This window comes from Dromaius novaehollandiae, chromosome 3 (assembly GCF_036370855.1).
Source record: "Dromaius novaehollandiae isolate bDroNov1 chromosome 3, bDroNov1.hap1, whole genome shotgun sequence".
Taxonomy (NCBI): Eukaryota; Metazoa; Chordata; class Aves; order Casuariiformes; family Dromaiidae; genus Dromaius; species Dromaius novaehollandiae.
This window is the reverse complement of record NC_088100.1, coordinates 57,479,978-57,503,233: the sequence shown is the minus strand read 5'-3', so window position 1 is coordinate 57,503,233 and position 23,256 is coordinate 57,479,978. Positions and strand designations below refer to the sequence as shown.

Sequence of the window (23,256 nt, the reverse complement as noted above, 5' to 3'; positions counted from 1 at the left end):
ATAAAACTAACCTGTCTCATTAGGATGTATAAGTGATAGCTGCTTTGGAATGTTGAATTCAATCTAAATGAAAAAAAGAAATACTGTCAACAAAACTCCTCAGTTGTATAAGTCTTAAGGAGAAAACAAAGGATGACTGCATAAAAACATTTGGTTCGTGAATGTGCAGGCATTACCTTCTGAAACAGAGAGCTCGGCCAGTTTGTGTGGCAGGTCTGAAGTCCCAGCACCAGCAGGAGAGCCCAGAATATCTGGTAAGGCATTCCGGCGGCCTGCCCTTCCTGATGCTGCAAAATCTGTGACCACAGGCTCCACATCAGTCATTGCTGACTTCTTTCCTCATAGCAACATCTGCATATAGAACAAACATAGAAAGAAAACAGCTGTAGCCTGGCATAAAACATGACGTGCTTCAAGAGAGATGCTAATCACCTGCTCCACAATACAGCAGCCATGGGTCTTTAGTGGGTCTTTTATTAGTAAATGTCACATACTGCAATACTGGGTGCTAAAGCTTCGTCTCGGCTCTGGAAAAAGGAAAAAAGAATCTCTCTGCATTTCGTTATGTTTCCATCTGCACACCAGCACAAACACTGACTAGCACAATGAACTGCTCTCTACCTACAAGAAACCTGTAAATAGAGTCAGCCACAGACCTTTCTACCAGCCACTTGCATGTCTTTTTTTGACCTGATCCTTCCACTCTCATTTTAAGTGCTTGTGCTAGATAATCACTTGGATGGGAACTGAAACTCTATCTTACCATATTGTCTCTGAGAAGCAACACATTTTCTTTATTATGAATCTTGTTTAGGCTGAAACAAAATCCTTCCACAGTAGAGTAAATTATGCAAAAAGGACTTCTCAGATAACTAAAAATAAAAATCTCTATAACATTTCTTTATCCTGAAAATTACAGATCATTTTCTTTCCTCTGCTCTTACAGAAATAACTTGTTGGCTTAGTTTAACCTCATCTTGTGCATATGACTTTTTTCTAATAAATAATTTAATCCTGGAAATAACAGAACCAACAGTGCTCTATTCACTCAATGCCTGTTTCAAAGCCCATTGAATTGAATGGTAAAACTCCTGCAGATTAAAATGGGCTTTCAATCAGGCATAGATGTGTTTGCAGTATCACACCCCAGGGCACCAGCTGAAGTGAGAACACCTGGAGCAGGAGGAGGTAGTACTTAGCTACATGAAGCTACATGGATACTCTGTAAAAACTGCAATTAGTGACTGTATTATTAAGAATCACAAAAGACTGTCATAGAAGAATTATACATAATAATTTCTGGTAGTTAACAGAGTCATTTCTAATAATTAGACACAAATTATTTACTTCCCATGCATAAGTGTGGTTCTCTGTGCAAGGTGGGAACCGAAGTTCTCCCTCTTTGTGTAAAAGTGGTCAGTACTTTATGCAGGAAGTGACACAGACAGGGTTGGAGACTTATCTGATAGACTATCAGCTTTTGATTGACAAGTGGCCATACTTAGATATGTTAGGGAAAGTCTCAATCATTTTAGTTTTCTTCATTTATGAAACAAAGTGTCATACAATCATCTTTATAAAATTCTTCGAAGGCACAGAAATATTAGTGCTCTCATTTCATGGACAGAAAAACTGAGGCAGCTGTTGCGATGTGCAGGAAGGGTGAGGCAGAGCTTTGACTACTGATGCTGACCTCAGGTTTCCACCAAAAAGAACATTCTTCTTTTCTCCCTCAAAGTTACTTCCCACTGTCTCATTCCAGCTACAAAAATAAATATTCTTAAATCTTCTTTGTATCTCTAAATGCACTGTAATAAAATAAATGAATCCCTCTTGCCAAGAAACGAAAGCATGAATAAATCTGCAAGTCTGAAGGACGACTTGAACATATAAATAAAACACTTTCTTTAACTGAAGTCAGTAACTGAAAGTTCTCACCTGGAGATTCAGCAGACAGTTCCGATCCTACATGAAAACAGTCAGGTCAAGTCAAAACGAACCTTTTCCGTAAGTAGTAGAACTGTAAAAACTGTAAATGGACATTCCAGAAAACACTTCTGAGAAAATATACAAGCTATTAGTATTGAAATTCTGGTTTTGACATAACATTCTATTATGTATTCATTAAAATGGGTGAGGTCAACAGTTGACAGGAAATAGCAAAAATAAGGAGAATTAATCAAAATTTACAGACCCTGTCTCATGGCTTTTTGTGGGTGTTTGTGTTTATTGTAGGTGTTCGAAGTATAGTTCCCCACATGCACACAAGAGCAAGTAAAAAGACTGTAAATTATATTGAACAGAATAGAAAATACCCAGGGTCTCCCTTTGCTTAGTAAAGCTGTTAACATTTGTTCCCAGTGACAAAATACCAGTGCTGTTGCAGTTCCTGCACTTTTGGGTTCAGCAATTCAGTGGGACAGTACTGTTTTGAGTTGACTCTTAGTCATGTAAAAGTCTACAGCAAACTGACCTTAGTATCACAACCCACAAAAGACTTTCTCAAACCTGTCTTGTGGACTTGGGTTTTTTTTCCCCTCTTTGCTCTTTAGCATGGATGTCTTGGTCCTCAAAGGGTTACTTTTCAATGTAGAAAATCTGTCCTACAACTCATGCCACATTAAACTACCTTCTTTTGTAGTACAGTTTTATCTCACTGACCTTGTGCACTTATTTCAAATCCCACCCTTTTGTCTTTAGCCCATGTCTTTCTCCCCGATGTAATCTCCCTTCATTGCATAATATTAGGCAACTTTGGAAGACGATGAAGGATACAGTCTGATGTGCTTTCATGTACTTGAATTTTGATTTATACATTTGATTAAAAAATTGTGCAGAGACAAATCTTGGAACATTTGTCAGACAGGAAATCAGCCTATCATTATCCATCAATCCGGTAGCCACAAGTCAAATGTACTATAAAAATAATAAAAGTACACCATCCTTTATATAAGTAGTAGTTATCATTACATTTTCACCTTTGTCTTTTCAGTACTACATTTATGGTATTTGAGGCTGAGGAGAGGACTGAGTTCAAAAGTTAAGTGCTACACGCTGAGCTAGCACACTTCTAATTTTTAAGGGAGAGGATATAGGATGTTCTCTATGAATATTTGAAAGAAGAGAGCCTATCCCAGCAGGCTTAGAATTGGCATTATAAATCAAAACTTAAGTCCATTTTGACACTAGCCCCCCCCCAACATATAACAGTCCATATTCAGAATAACTCATTACTGTACTATATATAAAGCACATTTATTTCTTTAATGTTGTAAGGAATTTGTTCAATGTCATTCCAGTGCTCTCTTTCAATAGTATTTTCTAAGGCCTCCATCCAGGTAAGGATGTAGAGCTCCTCCACTCTTCACCTGTTTTCTAGCTTTATTATTATTTTTTTTTTAATATTTCAATCAGGAAATAGCTATCTGTTTGAGGCTGGCATCTTCTTACATGTTTTATGTCTAGCATTTTTCATGCTTTCTTACAGCCTAAGTAATAATCACAGTGTGCATAGCATCTGTTTTCCCAATTCCACTCCTCCTCCTGCTGGCAACATGTCCCTCAGCTTCACTGAACTGATTTTGCCTAAGTCTTATCCTAGTTAAAGATGGTTACATCTTGCCAATGCCAGCATGTAGTTGCCTCTCTTGACTTCCCAAATTATTGTTGTCATTTTCCTTCCTCAGCACTGCTCACCAGACTGGTGATGGTACATAGTTCTAAAAGAACAGTGACAGATTTCCTGAACAGACGATTCCCTGCTTCCCTGTCTCCTTTTTCTGTAGCTAAAAAACATGCAGCCCAAAGACAAGCAAGGAGAGGACTGGGTAAGAAATGGGGCTGAGCAGGGAAGCAGGCTGTTTGCAGAGGGTCAAGCAGTAGGAAGACAGATGGACTTCCCAGAAAAGTTCTCCTACTAAAACAAGAGACTAAAGACTTTGACTGGTGTGATAAATTGTAAATGGTATCCCAAATAGTACTCCATGGATACTCCATGGGACCAGACTACTTCTGTACCCCATTACTGGGCCTTGACATGGTGCTAAGTGGTATTGGGGAGTACTAAGTACTAACTAATCTTTTCATACAACCACCTGAAAATGCTGTTGGACCAAGGATTGCACAATAGACCATTTTGCTGTATGAGGGGGAAGAAAACAGTCAGTTTGTGCAAACTGACTATAATCAAAAATAAAAATTTATTAGTGTATCTATGTGACATTTAAAGAAGTGTCCTCAGACAAAACAACTGCATGTAAACTACCATTTTTTAAGCAAATTTGTTACTCTTTGTATCTTCTTTTGTCAACAGCATAGCCACCTTGCCAGCCTCTTGGGGGAAAATGAGTCATAGAGCTGATAAGAATTTATTTAAAGTAAATGACAAAGGAAAGAACAAATAAGTCTCTGGAAACTAACATGATGGTTCTGTTGAGGAGCAAGAAAAAAGTGCTTCACAGTTCTCAGCTGTAACTGGTGCCACAATCCACACTAAATGTCAGTGCTGTCTCTCCCTTACCCAATCTGTTAGGAAATAGATAAATCACCACCATACATATTTGTGAAAGCTATTTTTTTCTTCTGATCTTTTTACTGTCTTATACAGAGACAAAATACTTCTGCTGTTCTGCTTGAAAGGACAAACTTTTCCTCAGGAAATGTCAAGAGGTTCCCAACACTGGTATTGCTGCCAGTCCATGCAGAAGACTGAAAAACCAAACACATTACTCCTTGCCACTCAAGACACTTCTGTCCTTTCAAAATAGTTTCACTTAGGTCTTATAAATAGTCTCTGTCTGCACTATAAAAGACAAAGTTACACTTTTCAAACACAGTTCCTTTTGAAGGCCCATTAGTAAGAACAAACTGGAAATCATGAACACCTCTCACAAACATCTGAAAAACAGAATAGTAAAATAAGATTGCCCAGAGCCAGACTGATTGATTTTGTGTCTTGATGGTCTGTTACTGTATTGTCAACTTCATTTAAGCATCTTACTTTATTCAAAAAGAACTTTTTTTTTTCATTTGTAAGCAGTAACAGTGCTCTTCAAGACCTTTTTCCCCAAAAACCTTCAGGTTCAAAAGAGTTTCCAAGTAAAGACATCAACTTACTGAATGAGATGCTTCCCACAGTGCAACTGCGATAAAAACCACATCTCCTTGCAGTTCCCCTGTCTTCACATCCTCTTACGCTGTAGCTACCTCCTGACAGTTTTGCTTCCTTTTCCTAAAGATGCCACTTAGAATTATAACATTCTCATTATATGGGCTAATCCTTATGTTTTCTTCTGAAGCAGTACTGGTCCACTTAAAAGGGAAAAAGCCACACACATTCATGCTTTTTAAGGAATGTATTCCAGAGATTACTATAATGACTAACAGTAAGCTGGGCACTTGCACAGCAATTTTTGTGAGAAAATCACTGTTACGTGGTTTTACACATGAATAAAATTTATAACATACTCATAAGCCTAGTGCTGGGAATCACACAGAAATATAAGCAAGTGGTCTTTACCACATCTATAATCAAATACAGGAGTCTTGACACTGTTCAGCACTTAGTACAAGGGACCACACATTTCATAATAATTGCCAAGCATAAGCAATATAGCTAACAAAAGTTAAAAGAGAAGCACTCAGGAAAAAGACTGAATTCTTTAGCTTTAATTTTCTAATTCATTACTAAAGTTGAACAAGAGATCCTTCTACTTTTTCATGTCAGAAAGATCATTTGGCTTTCCAACACCTCTGGAGATGGCCTCTCCACTGTAAGTTCTCTCAGCAATTCATGAGTTGTTTTCCCATACAGCGAAACTAATTATATCCTTTCTCAGTGAATCTACAATGCAGAACCATGTCTGAGTCCTTCTACACCTTCTGTCTCAGTCTGGGATGTTACAGCATATACAACATGTGATGCTCTTGGGATGATGTTTGAAGGTTTGGTATGTTGTATGACAGGTTTTCATTTATGTTTCTTCCCAGTGTATGCAACTAGTCAGACATCTATATTCTTACTTGGTTCTTCTGCTCTGGATACATGACCCACTTTACCTTTCGCATCACAGGCAATATCCTTAGGTGCAAAACCAACTTTGATATACAATTTTCAGTACTTCTTATCACTTAGTCCCAAATTGGTCAACTTGGGATACCATGACTACATCATTCCTCTATTCCCTGCCTTGGAGATCTCAGAAGCATTGACTCTAGTCCAAGATCTTGATCATGTTGTCCAGGTGCTCAATAGTTTGGAGTACACAATCTGAAAGTCTGGCAAAGCTGTAGGATAAAACTAGGAAGGGACAATTTTGTGCAATAGAATTTCTAGATAAATCTTGTCTGTGCATTCTTTAAGAGTGGTCCAAGATTGAAAATAAATTTTGTTAAATATTAATGACCATCACAAACACCACCATCTTTTGCTTCAAATGCAAGATATATATTTTTTTAAACTTTCTTCTTTACACAATGTCTAGAAAACACGTGTGCACTTCTATGTGTATCACAGGCCGAAGGACTGGTGTAAACCAGAATGCCACACTAATATTACAAGGTATGTATGGTGTAAAACCACTTTCTGTATAGATGAAACAGGATGGAACAGTGACATACCATTCGATTCTTTTTCCTTCCTTACACTAGTACTTCCAAATTTTCTGGCTGGATTTTCCGATTACTTCCATAAAAACACTGCTACACTCACGGGAAAGAGAAGAGAAAAAAAACTGCATAACTTATTAGTCATGCTGCTTTTATACTTCTGTAGACACAGAGATACTATGCAGAGGTTTATTCATATAGGTTCAACCTATATAGAATAAAACAAGTTTACTGTGAGCTGTGTTTGACAGTGAGTACATAAGTGGTCTGATTCACATAAGAAAATATTATAAAACTAATAATAGCACCAAGTAATGGTAGAGATTTCCCATTGTGAAAGAGAAGAAGGAAGAGAAAGGAAAAGGTCATGATATGGACAACTGAATCAGAAGTTATCTGCAGCAAGTAATAAATGAAGTGACACGAGCTGAAGGCAGTCAATACCGGGCAAGAAAGCAAGTTGCATTGCAGCATCTCAGGCTGACCAAGAGCAGTGACAGCCATAAGCTTTAGTCAACTCCGCAGGAAACACATTGCAGCACCATGAAAAGTCTGATGCATCAATTGTGCTGGAAAGAAATCAAACACATCCCATACTATGGAATAAGACTTGAAGCTCAATGGAAAAAAAGAACAAACCAAATTCCTCTTCCTATATGTTGGCCACTCATCCTCACACAGTTTTCATTTCCTGTTGTAAAGTGTGTAAGTATCTGCTGTTCCCACATATATGCAGTACGCTTTAAGTTCAGCCACAGAGCCCCACTCTTCCAAGTCATGTATGAAAATTTATGTCCAGCCTGATAACCGACAAAAACTTGCCCATCTGCAGGAACATGCTTGAGGAGTAATTTAGGAATTATTTAGACATCCTTTTTAACTGGCTGATTTACCAGAGGCTCTGGTTACTATAATATTGCAGTTAAGTTGCGTTGATGGATTTTGTACTGCCAAAGGGACACAAGGAAGCAATTATTCTTATTGCACTACTTAGTTTTGTTACTATAGTAATATATGCACCACACCTTTACTTCGTTCTCTCCCATTTCTTTGTTCCTCTCTGTGTTGTGAATTCTTTGAGCAAGAATCAAAAGACTTTCTCTCTTCTTTGATACATGTTGCCCCAGAATCCCAGGAACATTTCCTGAAACACAGATAAATAAATAGCTATGCAGTCTGGTGTATGCTTATGTCAGTACTGTATTCTTAGACTCTGAGAGTAGTTTGGATCTCTGCTTGCTCTTTCTGTGGAAAAAAAGTACTCAAAACAGGGAGAGGCTGAGATAGCAAACAGCTTGTCACTTGTTTTAGTCCACTCACATAATGCACTCTAGTAAGGCACTTAGTGCAGTGCAATATGAAAGGCAACTGAGAGAAGATCCATTTATAATTCAGCACATATAGCTAAGAATAGGACAATCCTATGCACATAATGAACACACATATGCACCCGAATTCTCTTAATGGAGAAGGCCCTACCCTTATTGAGATGACTGAGGAACACTTCCACCAAACCTAGAGTGAATCAGAGCACATCAGTAGAGACAGGGAAGTCCCTAGGAGCCAAGATCTGCCTGGGAATTCCTAGAGAAGAGCAGGAGTCACCAAGAGCACCTGGCAGGAACATGTGGACATGAAGAACTGCAAGGGAGCATAAGTGTCATGGAGGAGGAAGAGGCATGGGGGGCCCGTAACCCTGCTGGCAGGCAGAGAAAAAAGGAAAGATTAACTGAAGGTCTAGCTCCCTCACAATACAATACAAGGATTTTTTTTCTTTTTTTGGAGGGAGATAAATTATTTTGTGAGCATGACAAGTCTTGTTAAATTGAACACAGCCTTTGTGCCACAGAGCAGACTGACTCTTACAGACTCCTCAGAGGAACAAGCAGGTGCAATACAAGCTCCTGCGCAGATATGCCTCGCATTTGCCCTGCCAGCAGCTCCCTTCCAGGGAGCAAAGTCCTGGTCTACTTCATAACCAGGCTTCCAGCAGGCCTCCCAGAGGCGGAGGGAGGTTTGACGAAAGGGCTGTCTCACCATTAAAAAACTCACAGGCTCAGCAGCAACTCATGCAGTGCTACTCTCCAACTAGTCATTAGGTGATAAAAGTCTGGCAGTGAGCAGGAGTCATGTGTGAATGGCACCAGGCCCCTTGCTAAGTCCCTAAGCCTTCAAAACATTTGAGCATTTAATTAAGAAACAAGGAAAAGCTCTCAGAAACACTTTATTGTTCTAGTTAAGCAAATGAAAGCTGACTTTTGATTTTATTATCTTTGTCATGGCCAGATAATATTCCATAATTATATTTTTAAGATATTAATTATGTCTTATTTGTATGATTCTTCCTCCTGTATTTTTAGCTGTATTTTTAGCTTTTTGAAAAACAACAACAAAAATACAAAGAACTGATTTAATTGGTTTATGAGCACTTAAAAAATTACATAAAGTGAAATTTAGCTCTTTGTTTTGTGGTGAAACTCAGGGGAATTCCTTTTAGCAGATTCATATTGGCTTAAATGAAGTTTAACACACAGTGGTGAATGTACAGTGTGCTAGAATCAACCTCAGATTGTCCTGAATCACTCCTGGAGAGCAGTGCTTCCTGTATGCAGACTTTTTGCCTGTACAGGTTCAATTGCACCTTAGTGATATGGAATACTGGTGTTTAGCCAGTTTTGCAATCACATCCATTTAGTGCTTCTTCGCCTTAAGACAGGGGAGAATACTCTCTTGTTATGCTGTTTCATGTCTGCTGAACCCTTCAGAAGAGCTGAAGTGTAACCAGATCCATACACCAATTCTTCCAAGTTGGAGCAAAACTTTGTATTTACATTTTTCATTTCTGCATTCTGGCTTCATAGTGCCAAACACACAAAAAGAGAAGTCACTATCTGTAGACCCGGAATTACTCACATCAACCTGTTCTAAGGGGGAAAAAAAAAAAAACAAACCCCACAATTGAAGTGAAATTTAGTAATTCATTACTAATTACTCATACAGGTCTGAATACAGCACTTAAAGCCAAGTCAAATAAATCCTCAGCTCTCACTGAGCAATCAAAGTACATGGCTAATTTTATTTTCTTTAGGACAGCAAGCTGCAGCAAAGCCTGCTTGTCATTGTCATAAGAGAGTTTCTAAATCTAACACTCTTCAGGTCTGTATTATTTGACTAGCTTCCATAACAACCAGCTTGAAAGGCAAAGCTGTTGACAACTTTGAGTAATTGAATAATGCTTACTGTTGTTGCTAGTGCCTATTCCACCCTATTCATACAGGGCAAATACCAGCCTGGTAGGTGCTAGGAGATCCTGCTGCCATTCCCCCAACACTTCACTCAAACTCTCCTCTATTTATATATTTCCCATGGTTTCAGCCAACTCAAGATCTTTGCTTTTGTCATGAAGCTCTCCATAATTATTATCCCCCATAATTATTTATTCCATGTCTTGCTTCAGTTGCTTCTACTATCCCAAAAATGATCTGAGTTTCCTGAACTATTCTTCTACCTCATCCACAAATGTTTCTGGAAATCCAAAACAAAATACTTTGTTGGGCATTATTCAGTGGATGAGATGTTGTAAAGCAAACTGTGTTTGCTCAACTCAATAAATGTTTAGTTAGTTAATAAAGTATTATTTTATTAGCTCAAGGGTAGTAAAAGGTCTTTGACTTTGCAAATATAAGTGAGCTATTGTGGGATAATTCTATAAAGCTATATCAACCTGGAGCAGAGTTGGTTTATTCAAGTTTCTCTTTTTTTTTTCCAATTACATTTTTCTAACTAATAGAAGATATTTTCTCTCTCTAAAACCTTTATCTTGACCATGTCTTTAGGCTCACAGGTGCTGGAAAGTTCTACAAAATCATTTCGGCTCAGTTTGCTCTCAGGGGAAGATGAGCTGGGATTTTCGTAGTGATTTTCACAGCAATCTGACTTCTAAGTGAGGCCCAACACAAAACAGCCATTTGGCACGTGAATTCTAATATAATCTAAACGGAACTAACTCTGGACTGCAAATCACTGTGGTGCACTGAAACATCCCTTTATGAGTTACTTAAGTTTCCTGCCAATGTGCTTGACATCTCAGTGACTTCAACATTCACAAAAACAAAAAATAAGGAGGACATAAGGCTACATTTTGGGAATTTATGTTCTACTACTTTTCTGCATTGTGTTCTAAAATTATATTTTACTTCTGGATCCCTCAGCCCCATCCCCTTCCTCTGCTTTGTATGTTGCATATGTATATTATTTATGTTTTAGCACATATTTGTTTCATATACAAAATTTCTTCAATATCAAATTAATCACTTTTCATTTTGTTTTCCTACATTCATCATGTTTATTCTAATACAATTCCACTCAGCTCATATTCCCTGCAGCGTACCTGTTCAATCTTGGTAGTAGTCCTGTTCACTGATTTTAATGAAATTACAGATAGAAAAATCTGCCTCATCCTATGGTGACTCACCCAAGAAAATAGACTGAGATTTTAGAAATGTGCCTTCCTTAAGCCTTATAATTTAAGTTGAATAATGACCTTGATTCACAAGGCTTCTCAATTATATCTGCAGAATACTTTAAATTACAAATAAGAAAATTAATTCAATCAATTGCAATTCACGAAAACATATCCTGATCGGATAAGTTTAGATTTTGATCCTGCAGTTATGCACGTACTTAACTTATCTAGATGAGCAAACTGAATGGGCTTCACTCTCATGAGTGAATGCTATGCACACGTTTAAAGATTACATGCAAATCCCATTTGAACCAAGGTAAAACTGAAAGGCTTGCTCCTTCTGTTCAGATTTGATAATAAAGAAAGGAGACAGAACTAGAAATGTGGTCTTTAGTGTTCACTTAGTGTTCACTCTTTAGTGATCACTGAGTCAGATCTGTCCCACTCAGATCTGGAGATGAGAATTGCCTCCAGTGGATCAGACGCCTGCCAGTACAGTTCCTTGGTTATTTGCCTGCACCAGTAAGTAAATGACTGAATTTTAATGGCGAGATCTCAGAGTATTTATGCTTATGTGCAGACACAAAAGATCAGAATGAGGCAAGTCTCAGATTTACTTATCTGCCAGAAAATTTAAAGGCTGGGGGAAAAACTTACCTAAATTTTTCACACAATAGAGAATATGGGAGCACAAATATTTAGAGCACCCCATTTAGAGCACCAATTTTCTGGGAATGAGCCTGATATACCCTGCTCTACTGAATACCACTGATGAAACAGAATTTCAAATAAATGAAGAAAATACCCTTGAACCCACAATCTCTTGAGGACTAGTGATAGAAACAATTATGCTATATGATTAGCAATGCTACACACTAAGAAATTCTTCCTTGTAACCTGTTTTGGACGAATTTCACCCTTTAGGTAAAGAGTTTAACTGGAGTATTCTACTTGCTCCTGCCTTCCTATTTTTAGATGACTCCATTTGTTTCCTCTGTGTCTTTCCTGGATCGATATAATTGATCAGAGTGATTTATAAACCTCCCTGACTTTCATACCATCTCAGAGTGGTTCTTTTTTTTTCCCCAAGAGAATAGACCTAATAGGCAAAAATATCAGTTCTAAGCCTAAACAACGCAGTGGAATTACACCTGGGATTTATTTAGTTTAATTTCTTTAACCTTTCAGTATACTTCCATTCTATGAAAGTATGAATCATCTCTATTACCTTCCAGTGTTCTTACTCTAGAATATTAAACAGCCTTCTGATCTTAGAGCTTCAGTTATAGAATATTTTGGTAAAATAGATGTATTTCAGTCAAAATTCTAGTAAAATATACTTAAGAAATGATTTTATGGTCCCCCTGTGCTTATTAGGCAAGTGAGGAAAATAACTGTCTCAAAAAAGCAAACTGTAAAAAGCACATCCCTACCTCCCAATATTATGTCCTGTTGTCCAAGCACAGCCACATACAAACCAGTCATTTCCAAGCCATGTACTGGGCTGGCAGTCAGATAATGTCCACGTGGTTGAATTAATGTATTTGTAATTAATTCAACTAAAAATTAGTTCTAATTCATGTAGATTACTTTCAAAAAGCCTTTTCCACTTGGGTAAGTGATCCTTCAAGAAACATGCCCTGCTATCAAAACATCTGAGTAAGTGTTCTAAATAAGAACCAAGACAATATATATTTATATATCCCAAATGATGATAAGACTGTGAAAATGACCAGTGCAGATAGGACCATTTAAAAGATGAAAGGGAGGAAAGAAAAAAAAGTTTGCTTTTTACAAATGTTTTGATTCAAGTACAACAAAATCTTTTAAGCTATTTTTAAGCTGGAATGCAACCAAGCATAGTACTTCTGTTTAACTCTCTTAATCTACATAGGCCATTGAAGCCTAAGAAAAGGTGGAGGGATAGAAAACAGAATATAAGAAACATAAGAAAGCAATCAAGTCTCATGTTATGTCACTGATAATAAGACTAATATCCTATCCTACAAACAACATAAGTTGGTAGGCACTTATGTACCTGGTTTAAAAGTTTAACAATACGCTTTCTATTTCATCATCTTTATTATTTTTAACAGTTTTGTCTGCTATATTCTGAGTTAGAGATGGGTTTAACTTTGGCGTACCAGACTCAGCAATTCTTTTACAAGGAGCAGCAGAAGGAACAAGCAAGCTATTTCCTAAAGCGTTAAAAGGCTGGGAAACCCCAGCTCTTGCTCGGCTTTATCACAGACAGGTTCCTCTGCATTCTCATTTTGCACTTAGGCCAAGATGGTCAAACACTGGCAGCCACAGAGGCTGTGCAGGAGAGTGGGAATCCTCCCAAATCAGTTCCTCCCTCACTTACCCTGAGGGATGCAGTGTCAGCCCTGTGTCCCCTCTTCCTACTGCCCTGTGCCAAATGCCTTCTCTCCTCTTTGCCTCTTCCACCCCAACCTGCTGGACCACAGCAACCGCCTACCCTATCCCTGTGGAGGCAGTTCCCCTGGGGAGCACCACACATGAATCCCCCCCTTGGAAAGATGAGAGAACAAACACTGCAACCCAGAGAAAGGGAGCTAATAACAAGCATTGGATGTGGCATTTAACTTATTAGCTGAAGGCACTCCAGTGCTGAGGAATGAAGCTCCTGCAAGAGCCAATTTAGGGTTGGTTAAAGATTATTTTTCAAAGCCTTTTGTAACTTCAATAGTTACCCATAAGATTTTATGTTAAATTAGAAATACTACCATTGCAAGCTATTCTTAAGATCTGCAACCTCCACAGTCTTTGGCCAGCATGTATACCCGTGTTAAAATGTGTGAGTTCAGGAACTGCTGAATGCTCAGAAACAATTTTTTTCCATCTGCAAAGCTAATGACTTCCTCTAAAATTTCTATGAGCTCTGAACATTTCCGTTTTTAGCTTTGTCGCATAATCATATTACAGGCTGACACCCAGCAATGTAAATTAATCTCTCTCCTTTTTTTTCATGCAAATCCCTCAGAAGTGGATTTTTTCCCCATTTTGTCATATAAAAGACAGACAGGGAGAAGAGGAGGAAAATAGATAGGCATTATCAGTGAGTGAATCTTTCTGTAAACTAATATTTCTGCTTTTAGACAGACTGAAACCAACATAAAGGCAGTTTTGGAGAACATATTCTACAAAGATGTATCTTTCCCAGAAACACACAGACCAAATTGCATTATTTAATGGAAATTCCATGGGAATTTTTGTTGCAGAAGTATTGAGCTGAGCTTTTCAAAACAAAACCCTGGAAATTACCCTAATTTAAACTTATAGATCTATGGGGATTCTGTTAATAGTGTTACAGTACTCAGAAATTTCACTCATTTTATATACTGGCATTTACTTCTGCACTAAGACCTGTATCTTTGAAAGGTCAAAAATAAGAATGATGCTTGCCATGCTTTCCTACTGAAAGTCTGCCTTTAGAGAGATATATTCCTCTTGTTTTTCTCTTCTAACCTCCACTCAGTATTGGGGCTGAGCAGATCCCCCTGCACTTCATCTTTGGAGTCTCCCATTGATCTAGGTGGGAGAGTAGTAGATGCTGTGATTTCAAGGTATTGGGATTTTTTTGTGCAGATGACCATTTTTTCTCAAAGAACTCCTGATTATAGTAGCCATGGGAAACATTTTTCTCTGATCTTTTTTGCTACATTTTTATGGCTCAGTTTAAAAATAAGCAATTGAAAGGTTTGCTTTATTCCTATCTTACATTTTTCTCAAAAATGCAGAAATAATTCTGAATTTTCTTAGTTACAGACAAAAAGACACAACCTTTCACCAGAGAGACCTGTATGCTACATTCATTTTGAAACTATGGGTCACATTCTTTTCCCTATAATATCAAAGAAGCCAATATAGATTTGTTCAACAAAACACAAATTCGGGAAAAAGCTGACAGAAAAGAAATCTCTGCAAATATCCCTTCACAAGAGCCCAGCTCATTTATACTGATAAAAACTAAAGAGCAAGGTTCATGCCTGCCTTAGGAACTGTAGCACTCATCCCTAAACTGAAAAGACTCCCTCAAATTTGTGAGGACTGGTGAAGACACAAGCAGCTATTTACGTTCAGTTCAGAGCTACTGGTGACCAGTGCTCTGTCACAGACTCTTTCTGGTCACACAGAGCTCCAGAAACCGCTCTGTGGTACAGGGAGCTTTACAAGGCAGATGTGACAATCTGCATTTGAAGGTCCACATAAACAATGGCTCTCCCCTGTTTTGCCTGATGAATCACGCTTCCTCTCCGATGAAGGAAGAGATCAGCCCGCAGAAAAACTGCACCCATTTCTGCACAGACAGGGGAGATGCAAGTCTTCTGGTGCAGAGAAGTCCATAAAGAACAAACTGTTACAGCCAAAGAACAAAGTTTGAACATATGAACTCTCCAGGCAATTAAAAAAAAAAAAAAACTAACCTAATTTATTAAACCAAACAAGGTTCTTACTCTAGTGTTTCAGAGGGTCTAGAAAGACAAAGACAACTTCTGAAGCACACAAAAGCCCAGCAAGCGGGATAACGTCAGCGAGGCGAAGAACATTTTAATAAAAGAACACTTTTCTATTTGCTTTGTTTGTCAAGAGCAGTATGCAGACAAGCATAACTTTAAAGTTCATTGGAAATGAAATGTGATTATGAAATCTTGTAAGATAGTTTGAACAACAGACTAAAATGAACAGCACAAATGGTAGAATACAGCAGATGAGAGCATAAGAAAAAAACTACTTACCAGATACTAAAATGAGGTTGATGAGTACTAGAGATATGCAGAAACAACTAGACTAATATCTCAATGTCTGGCTTTCAGCTGACAAAGTGCCAAGGGAAAGCTGAATTGTCACACAACAGAAACAAAAACTTGAGCGCATTTCCAATAAATAAACAAACTATGCATTCACATACAGGAGCGCATGGCTCACAGGCAGACTTCTGGACTTCAGCATTTCCATTTAGGGCATTTCTGCCCTAAACAAGCTTTGTACCCTCAGTCCTCAACAACCGTGCCTTACAGTGAACTCTCCTTCCTCCAGCAAAGCAGAGGGAGACTCTCTGCACAGGCTGTGCTGCTACAGTCACCGCAGAGGTGGCAGGTACTGTCTGGACTCTGGGTAAGAAAGCAAGCTATGTCTATTCAAAGGCACTCTGCTATCAGAAGCTGTAACATGGAACCTGTCAATAACCAATCATGATGACACTATGGCACAAAAATTGCTTTCACACTGGTATGAGATAAATAATTTCCCACCCAACTTGCAGCAAATCTTTACAACAGATTTAATATTTCAGCATCTACACACACTGAGTTTTACAGCAGCCAAGAAGGTAACCTGGAAATAACCATACTGCTTCATTTTGTATTAACTTTCAGCGGGTTTGCATGGAGAACTGACTGGCTTGCAGGGAAGTGTCACCTGCTACAATCAGTTGGCCAATCTGGCCCAGTTTTGCCCCCTCTAATAAGAAGTACCTAAAAGTTCATGGTTCAGGTAGGTTTTTGGTCCCGCAACATGGTCCTTCTTTAAGAGGGGCTGGATGTAAACTAAATTAAAAAGCTACCTATAGAGCTGTTAGCAAACAGAGAGGAACATCCAGGAAGGTAACGGCAGCTCTGGCTTCCAAAATTTCCTCAAAAATAACCTGCAGTCACAGTACTACTAGAGAAGCAAACTTCCACTGGAAAAGCCCTTCTGCTTTTAAAAAGCAACAAGGCTGAAGCAACTTAATACAAATAAAAAAGGCCCTTCTGTGCAAACTATGTCAGCAGGGAAAAAGAAAAAAGAAAAGGATCACTGAAGAAAAATGATCTTCTCAATCAAGGAAGTAACTGAAATGTTTTGTATAAAGGCAAGGAAGTCTCTCCTGACATTTCTCAAGGGCCAGTCACCCACAGGTGGGGGACTGGGAGAAAGAAGTGGTTTTATTTGCCACTGGATAGGTTTCTTCAAACACAGAGGACTCAAGTTGAGTAAAATTTTACTGCTGTAAATCCAGAGCAATGTCATAGGAGTTAGGTTCCTTTGCACATACGACAGGACAATTGAGATCAGAGCCTTCCCACATGCTGCTCACACCACCCAGTTATTTTGTTACTGAAGTGAAAGGAGCTTGTGTAAAATGAGACATTTTAATGGAAGTCAGTGGAATCAAAAAGGCAGCTGAAACAAAAATTAATTTGCCTAGATGTATCTTCCTTTTTTTTTCACTATGTCACCTCTATTTCAAATGTTTACTATAGACATAAAAAGAAGAGAAAAAAATAAGAAAAACTTGTTTAAGTTATTTTATTAATTTAGTCTTCGAATCATCTATGTACTTATTTTAGTATGAAATAATACTAAATTCTATACTGATCTATCCAACAATTCAATGCCTGTCCAATATAATCTCTTCCCCATATTCTCTCTTGGATGAACAATCTCTCCTCTGCACTTTTACAGTAAGTGATAATACTTCATGAAACACAGCATGAATTTTGCAAAGGGCTCAGAAAACACACAACTGTTCAACAGGTACTAATTACAGAATATTACTCTCCAGAAAGTTAGTAGGATAATAAAACAAAGATCAGCATTTTGAAGTAAATATCAGCTCATTATGGAGAGACCACTGGATTTCAAAATATTGCCAATTAAATAGTACCATTTCTCAACCTCCACCCTCAACATTTTTGCAACAGTAACTGATACAATAAAAAGAGCATAATTTTACAAGAAAGAAACTGCAATCTTCCCCAAAGCTTTTAGGACTTTGTAAAATTAGTTTTCTTCTTGTGCTTGTCAATTATGCCTATTTAATTAATTTTGTTTAATGAACATAACCCAGAAAACTTCAAGAACATAACTGTCCCTAGCTACTGGTTACAAGATACACTTCATTTATTTTACAACTAGAGTTGGGAAAGTAAAAGCAGAAAAGAAGTCTAATTAAGAATCAGCATCTGAAGAGACTAGCATGAATGCAGGGAGACAGCAAACGTTATCAGGGTCACACACAGCTGTGCTGCAGATGCGGGAAAGGGAAGTACATGGTTGCAATCATGTGGATGCACACACACAACCCGGATGGGGTAACATAATGGCTACAGCCCCATTTGCCTTTCCAGCCTCTTTCCTTTCCTTCTTTTTCCTCCCCCTTTAGTAAATCATGCCTGATATCATTAGGGAAGCACAAAATTGTAAATGCTGTCAGGGTGAAATGTTCTCTCATTCAAAATCTGCTGCTCACCTCTAAAGTCCAAAGAATCACATTGTTTTACCTCAGCTGATATATTACTGGACAAACTGCTGGCACAGTCAGTGCTCTGAACCACATCCTCAGCCTGAAATGCTTTCTCACACATGCCCTTCCAAACCTGACATTTTATGTGTTTATTTTAGCTGCTTTATAGTTACCTAAGTGCTGAGGAGAGAAATAAAACAACATGCACATACAAAAGGTCTGTTGATCAGTTCTCTCTTTTTTAATTTAAAGTTCAAAAGCATATATATAATACATTCTTGCAGCTCTCCAAGGTTTGCATTTGCACCAGCTAAAGGATAGATTTTCTGAGCTGTAACTGCAGCTTCTAAAACTGTGACTCAGCAACCACACTTTCGCACTTAGAAGTGTGACAAGTGGCTTGGTGCCAGATAGGCTACTGTTCTAACAGCTTCCTAATATGAAGCATGATGCTTTGAAGAAAGTTTGCCCATTATATATATAAGGCCAGATCATTTGCTGTAAATTCAGAAAAACTTTATTGATCTTGCAGCACTGAGTGCATTTACAACTCCCAACAATATAATGTTTGGGTTGTAGAAAGCCTATTCTGACATGACATCATTTCTTCAGGAACAATTCTGCATTTCTCATTTCACAAAATTTATTTCTCAAATAACATTAATGCTGAGACCTTTCCTTGCTGACTTTTCATAGTAAGAAGTTGTATTTATTTTTTAATAGATGAAGAAAGTTTTCTCAGCTTGAGTTCATTGCAATTGATAACCTCAGCTACATGGAGAGTTTTGAACTGCAACTTCCAGTCTGAGCCATTCTTTTTAGAGATCAACCAAGTTATCTTGTACAAAGCTTTTAAATAAATGACAATTATACCATGAAATACAGTATTGGATTAATGTCCAGAACACTCTTACTTTTATAAATGAAATGCTTACCTATGCATGTAAAGGCCATTTCAGGGTCTTTGTAATTTGCATTTATTTTGCATTATTAGGTGTGGATACCTCCATGGACATCAAGATCCTTCACTGATGTCTGAGGACATAAGTCATCCAGATTCTTTTTTCTCTAAATGCTGTTACCAGAGCTATTAAGGTTATAGGACAAGGGTTGAAAACTTCTGAGGTTTCTACTGGATACAGAACTGTTCAGGCTCACACTGAGGCCAATGCGAAAATCCTTCTCTCTAAAGTGAATAAAGATGGAGGCTACTGCAAGCAGCTATGTGCAAAGTTAAGCATTGATTTTTGTCATGATGAAGGCCCACTACTGTCTCTGGACCTCATCTTGCCTCTTTTCTTGTTCCACACACTCACACCTCTTCATAGCATCTGAGACGGGATTATTCTTCCCTCCTCAGCCAAGGGCATATGTACCTATAAGATGGGTGCCACGACACCCTTGCTTTAGGTACAAGTCCCGTAAAACAGAAAAAATCCAAACTGCAGTACTAGATACCAAAGCTTCCTCTACAAAGTTCAATGCCTCAGAAAACTGTTTCAACCACCAGATCTCATATACGAATGGAGAGCCATCTAGAACTACTTGACAGATAACAGATAGAAGAAGGGCATGCCTAGGGATCCTACCCATCAGCAAAAACTTTGCCTTGCTCTGGATTGCCAGGAAGTGCCTCCATCTACTCACCACTCACTTCAGCAGATGAAGAAATCATCCCCTCTGCCATGATTCTTTCAAACCACCAAGCAGGGCTCAGCCCTCCTTTTAAAAACGTGTCCAGAGGGGAACACCTAGTTATCAGAAGAAAAGCTGCCTTGAGCTGCTGTCTCCTGGGAGAGCGCCCTGACCACTAGGAAAAAGATTAAGCAGAGCAATAGCACCTTCCATTGTGCAGAAGATAATGGAAGTATTGTAACTGAAATTCTGCCCTTACTGAGGTCGACATAAGTTTTGCCATACTTCAACCTCTAATGCAATGTGCTCTTTGAGGAAAAAAGAAAAAACTCACAAGAGTTGGGGACAGAACTGGCATCGGTCAGGCCATCACTTGAAACCCAGAAGAAAAATATTATGCTTGAAACCAAAATGACCATTTCATGTAAATGAAGAAACAGCCTTTGGAGACAGTCCAACATTCACAGCTTCCGCATTTCCAGCTCACTACCTTAATGATAGTGCCAATTTTGTCCCCACAAACCTTGAATTCTTACCTGTCCTCTTCTCTAATAAGCTTCCAACTAGCTGGTTAAAAAGCATTCACAGCACTGAGCTGTTAGAAAAGGGTTAAGGCAAACATGATTAAAACCAAAATTAAATTAACTGAAGCACTAGATGTTTAAGTCAGACTTCACACTGGAAACATTGACCATGCTTCAGGAAACTGCTGAATATTTCTCCGAATGAAAATTTTCCTTGCTTTGCCAATATTACATTAGTAAAATGCTGATAAAGAAAGCACTGAAGAGGACCCCAATGAGATGTCTGGATTCTCTTAGGCACAACAGTTGCAAAAAAACTTACTATATCTACATACTCCTCCTAAGTGAAAGTAGATGAGATGAATCACAACACAGACCTATTAAGGACAGGTATGATTGCCTCTCTTGCTACATGCCCTATTGCCTCACCACAACTAATAGTTTGACTTTTCTCATCTCCCTAGGGCATTGTTTATTAGAATATGCCCATGTTTGTGAAGAGTTACCACAAAGAAAGGAATGGGATTAAAAGAAAGCTGAAGAGTCAGTTTTCAGTTATACGTGTTATTGCATCTATCAAACAGTGATTAGTTACTCTGGAAGAACTTTTAGACAGTTCTTATGCAACTAAACCCAGGAAAACGTTATGCCAGCCTTCAGTGAATTTCAAATGCTTTACACACATTTGTCAGGAATACTGGAGTCAGAGTCCCGGAGAAAGTAAGAGGTCAGCATAAGCTGTTAGACACACCGTACTGCAGAAAAACTGATCACTTACATGTCTAAAATAAATAGAAGATAACTAGGCATTTATCTTTGTAAATCCTGAGCATCGTTTTCTGTGGTTAGCATTTCTATCTCACCTGTGTATCTCATATCTCAGTCCCCAAACAGACAAGTCACGCTGACTTCAAGAGTTGGATCAGCACACTGTGAAGTCTGAACATCAAAGAAGGCCCATTTCTTTGTTCCTCTTATCCAACAGAAACCCTATTTACCCAAGCTCTACAAATGCTTGTTCATGTGCTTTTTTGGAGAGAAATTCTCAATTCCAAGTTAATCACTGAATTTTAACTCTTAGCAATTTCTAAGAAAGCAGTGATGATCTGATTAACAGTTCTCAAGGCAGGTATAACTGGATGATAAGAAGGGGCTTTTGATAGGAAAGACTGATGATCCTACCCCATTCTCAACTTGAGGCTTTGTATTTCCAGGGAGGAGCTCCTTGTTCTCCTTATTCTCAGCCAACCTAGCAAATTTCAGCTCCAAAACTAACATTTTATAGGAAAAGAAGTGTTATCAAAGATTTCAGAGTGGCCTGAAGAAAAACTGTCTTTGTTACATACTTTATCAACTTCATCACAATTTTAGAAGCTTTATATGACAGTAGTCCATATTATAAGTCTGACCCTTCTGTCCCTTTAATTTTAGGGAAAGAAAGAAATTCTTCAGTTCTCCTAACTTTATTTCACATCATTTTACTAATCAAATCATTACTTCAGACTCCTCATGGGTACTTTTTAGACTGTATCATTGTGTCTTCCCATTCTACAGGTTTCTGACTCTGCTGCCAAAGTAAGTTAGGTATGAGTTTTCTGATTTTTTCCTCAAAGTCAGCTGAGGAGGGGAAGGGAAGAAGTAATATAATTAGGAAAACCTAGTTCAAAATTATCCTGTCTAGTGTTCCAAAAAGAGTTCTGCATATGAAAATGAATTAGGGTCACTGCTTCTGGGACAAATCAAAAGCCTAATTAAATCAAAGCAAGGAATCCTACTTGACTTTGCCAAATGCTTAACAAACAGATGAGGTGAATGAGACACCAAGAAAGATCCGCAGGGAAGCAGACTCTGGTAAATATTCTCCTCAGCAGGCCATGGTCTGCTGATACTTGCCTCCAAATGTTAAACACCTATAAATTTAGGAACATCTTAATGTCAGCCTCTTAGGAATGGAGCAAGCATCTCTCTCACAGGGAAAACGGGTCAACAAAATGAAGTTTTGTTCAGACAGGAGTAAATGAATGAGGCAGCCATGTGGAAACCAGTAGTTTACACTTCCAATATTGGTCAAAATCATCTTCCTCACACAGACTGTAAATTGTAAATAACAGATTTACAAGGCCACAGTGATAGAGTGGTGTAGGTGTGAACACTGGTGGACAATCTGTAGAGGTAATGACTGGGCAAGAAATACTTTTTTCCCTATCAATGGCTGCTTCATTGATGCAGGAAGTTAGGCAGATTGGTCTTTCCAGTGACTACAGTTTTGGTCTGGGGGGCTTAAAAGCTTCTTTCTGTCTGGCTTTTTTGTATAAACAAACATGTATCCATTGTCTTTGGCTGATTTCCTGTTTCTGCCTCACAAATGGCTCCAATTTATTTTGGTCCCTGAATGCAAGTTATTTGAACTTATTTGAGGCTAGAACACTAGACAATATTATTTCTTCATTTGTCATAGCAGAAATAAAACTTAATTTTTGTTATACTAAACCAGTCGAGGGAAATGTAGATGTTTGCTGGAATGGGGTTCTGCCTTCCTGCTAATTATTGCTATGGCTTCTTGCCAGCCATCATTTCAAGAAGTTAAAGCTAGCTTCTAGACTAGCAGCAATGCTCAAGAGAACAGAACATCATGCTAAAGAAAACTGGTAGCAGCATGAAAGGAAAGCAAGTATTTTCTTGCTTGGACAGTTGCCTACAAGTCCTGGTTAAGGAACTCCCTAATGAAAACAAGGTTGTTTTTTCCCCAAATAGAAGTCTTTCTACATCTCAAAACC

General features: G+C 38.3%; 1 protein-coding gene across 4 annotated transcripts in view; it reads right to left on the bottom strand.

Moving 5' to 3' along the window:
* Positions 1-23,256, bottom strand: part of PKIB (cAMP-dependent protein kinase inhibitor beta) — a 60,675-nt gene that overhangs the window by 5,280 nt on the left and 32,139 nt on the right. For 2 of the 4 annotated variants that reach the window (XM_026105149.2, XM_064508934.1), the window contains exons 2-3: positions 1,939-2,029; positions 177-351 (exon numbers count right to left, since the gene is read on the bottom strand). In XM_026105149.2, coding sequence (XP_025960934.1) covers positions 177-324 — 148 coding nt within the window. In that variant the 5' untranslated portion in view covers positions 325-351; positions 1,939-2,029. Of the gene's footprint in view, positions 1-176; positions 352-1,938; positions 2,058-7,631; positions 7,751-23,256 lie in introns of those variants that run through there. The other 2 variants (XM_026105150.2, XM_064508935.1) reach the window with 2 other exon arrangements.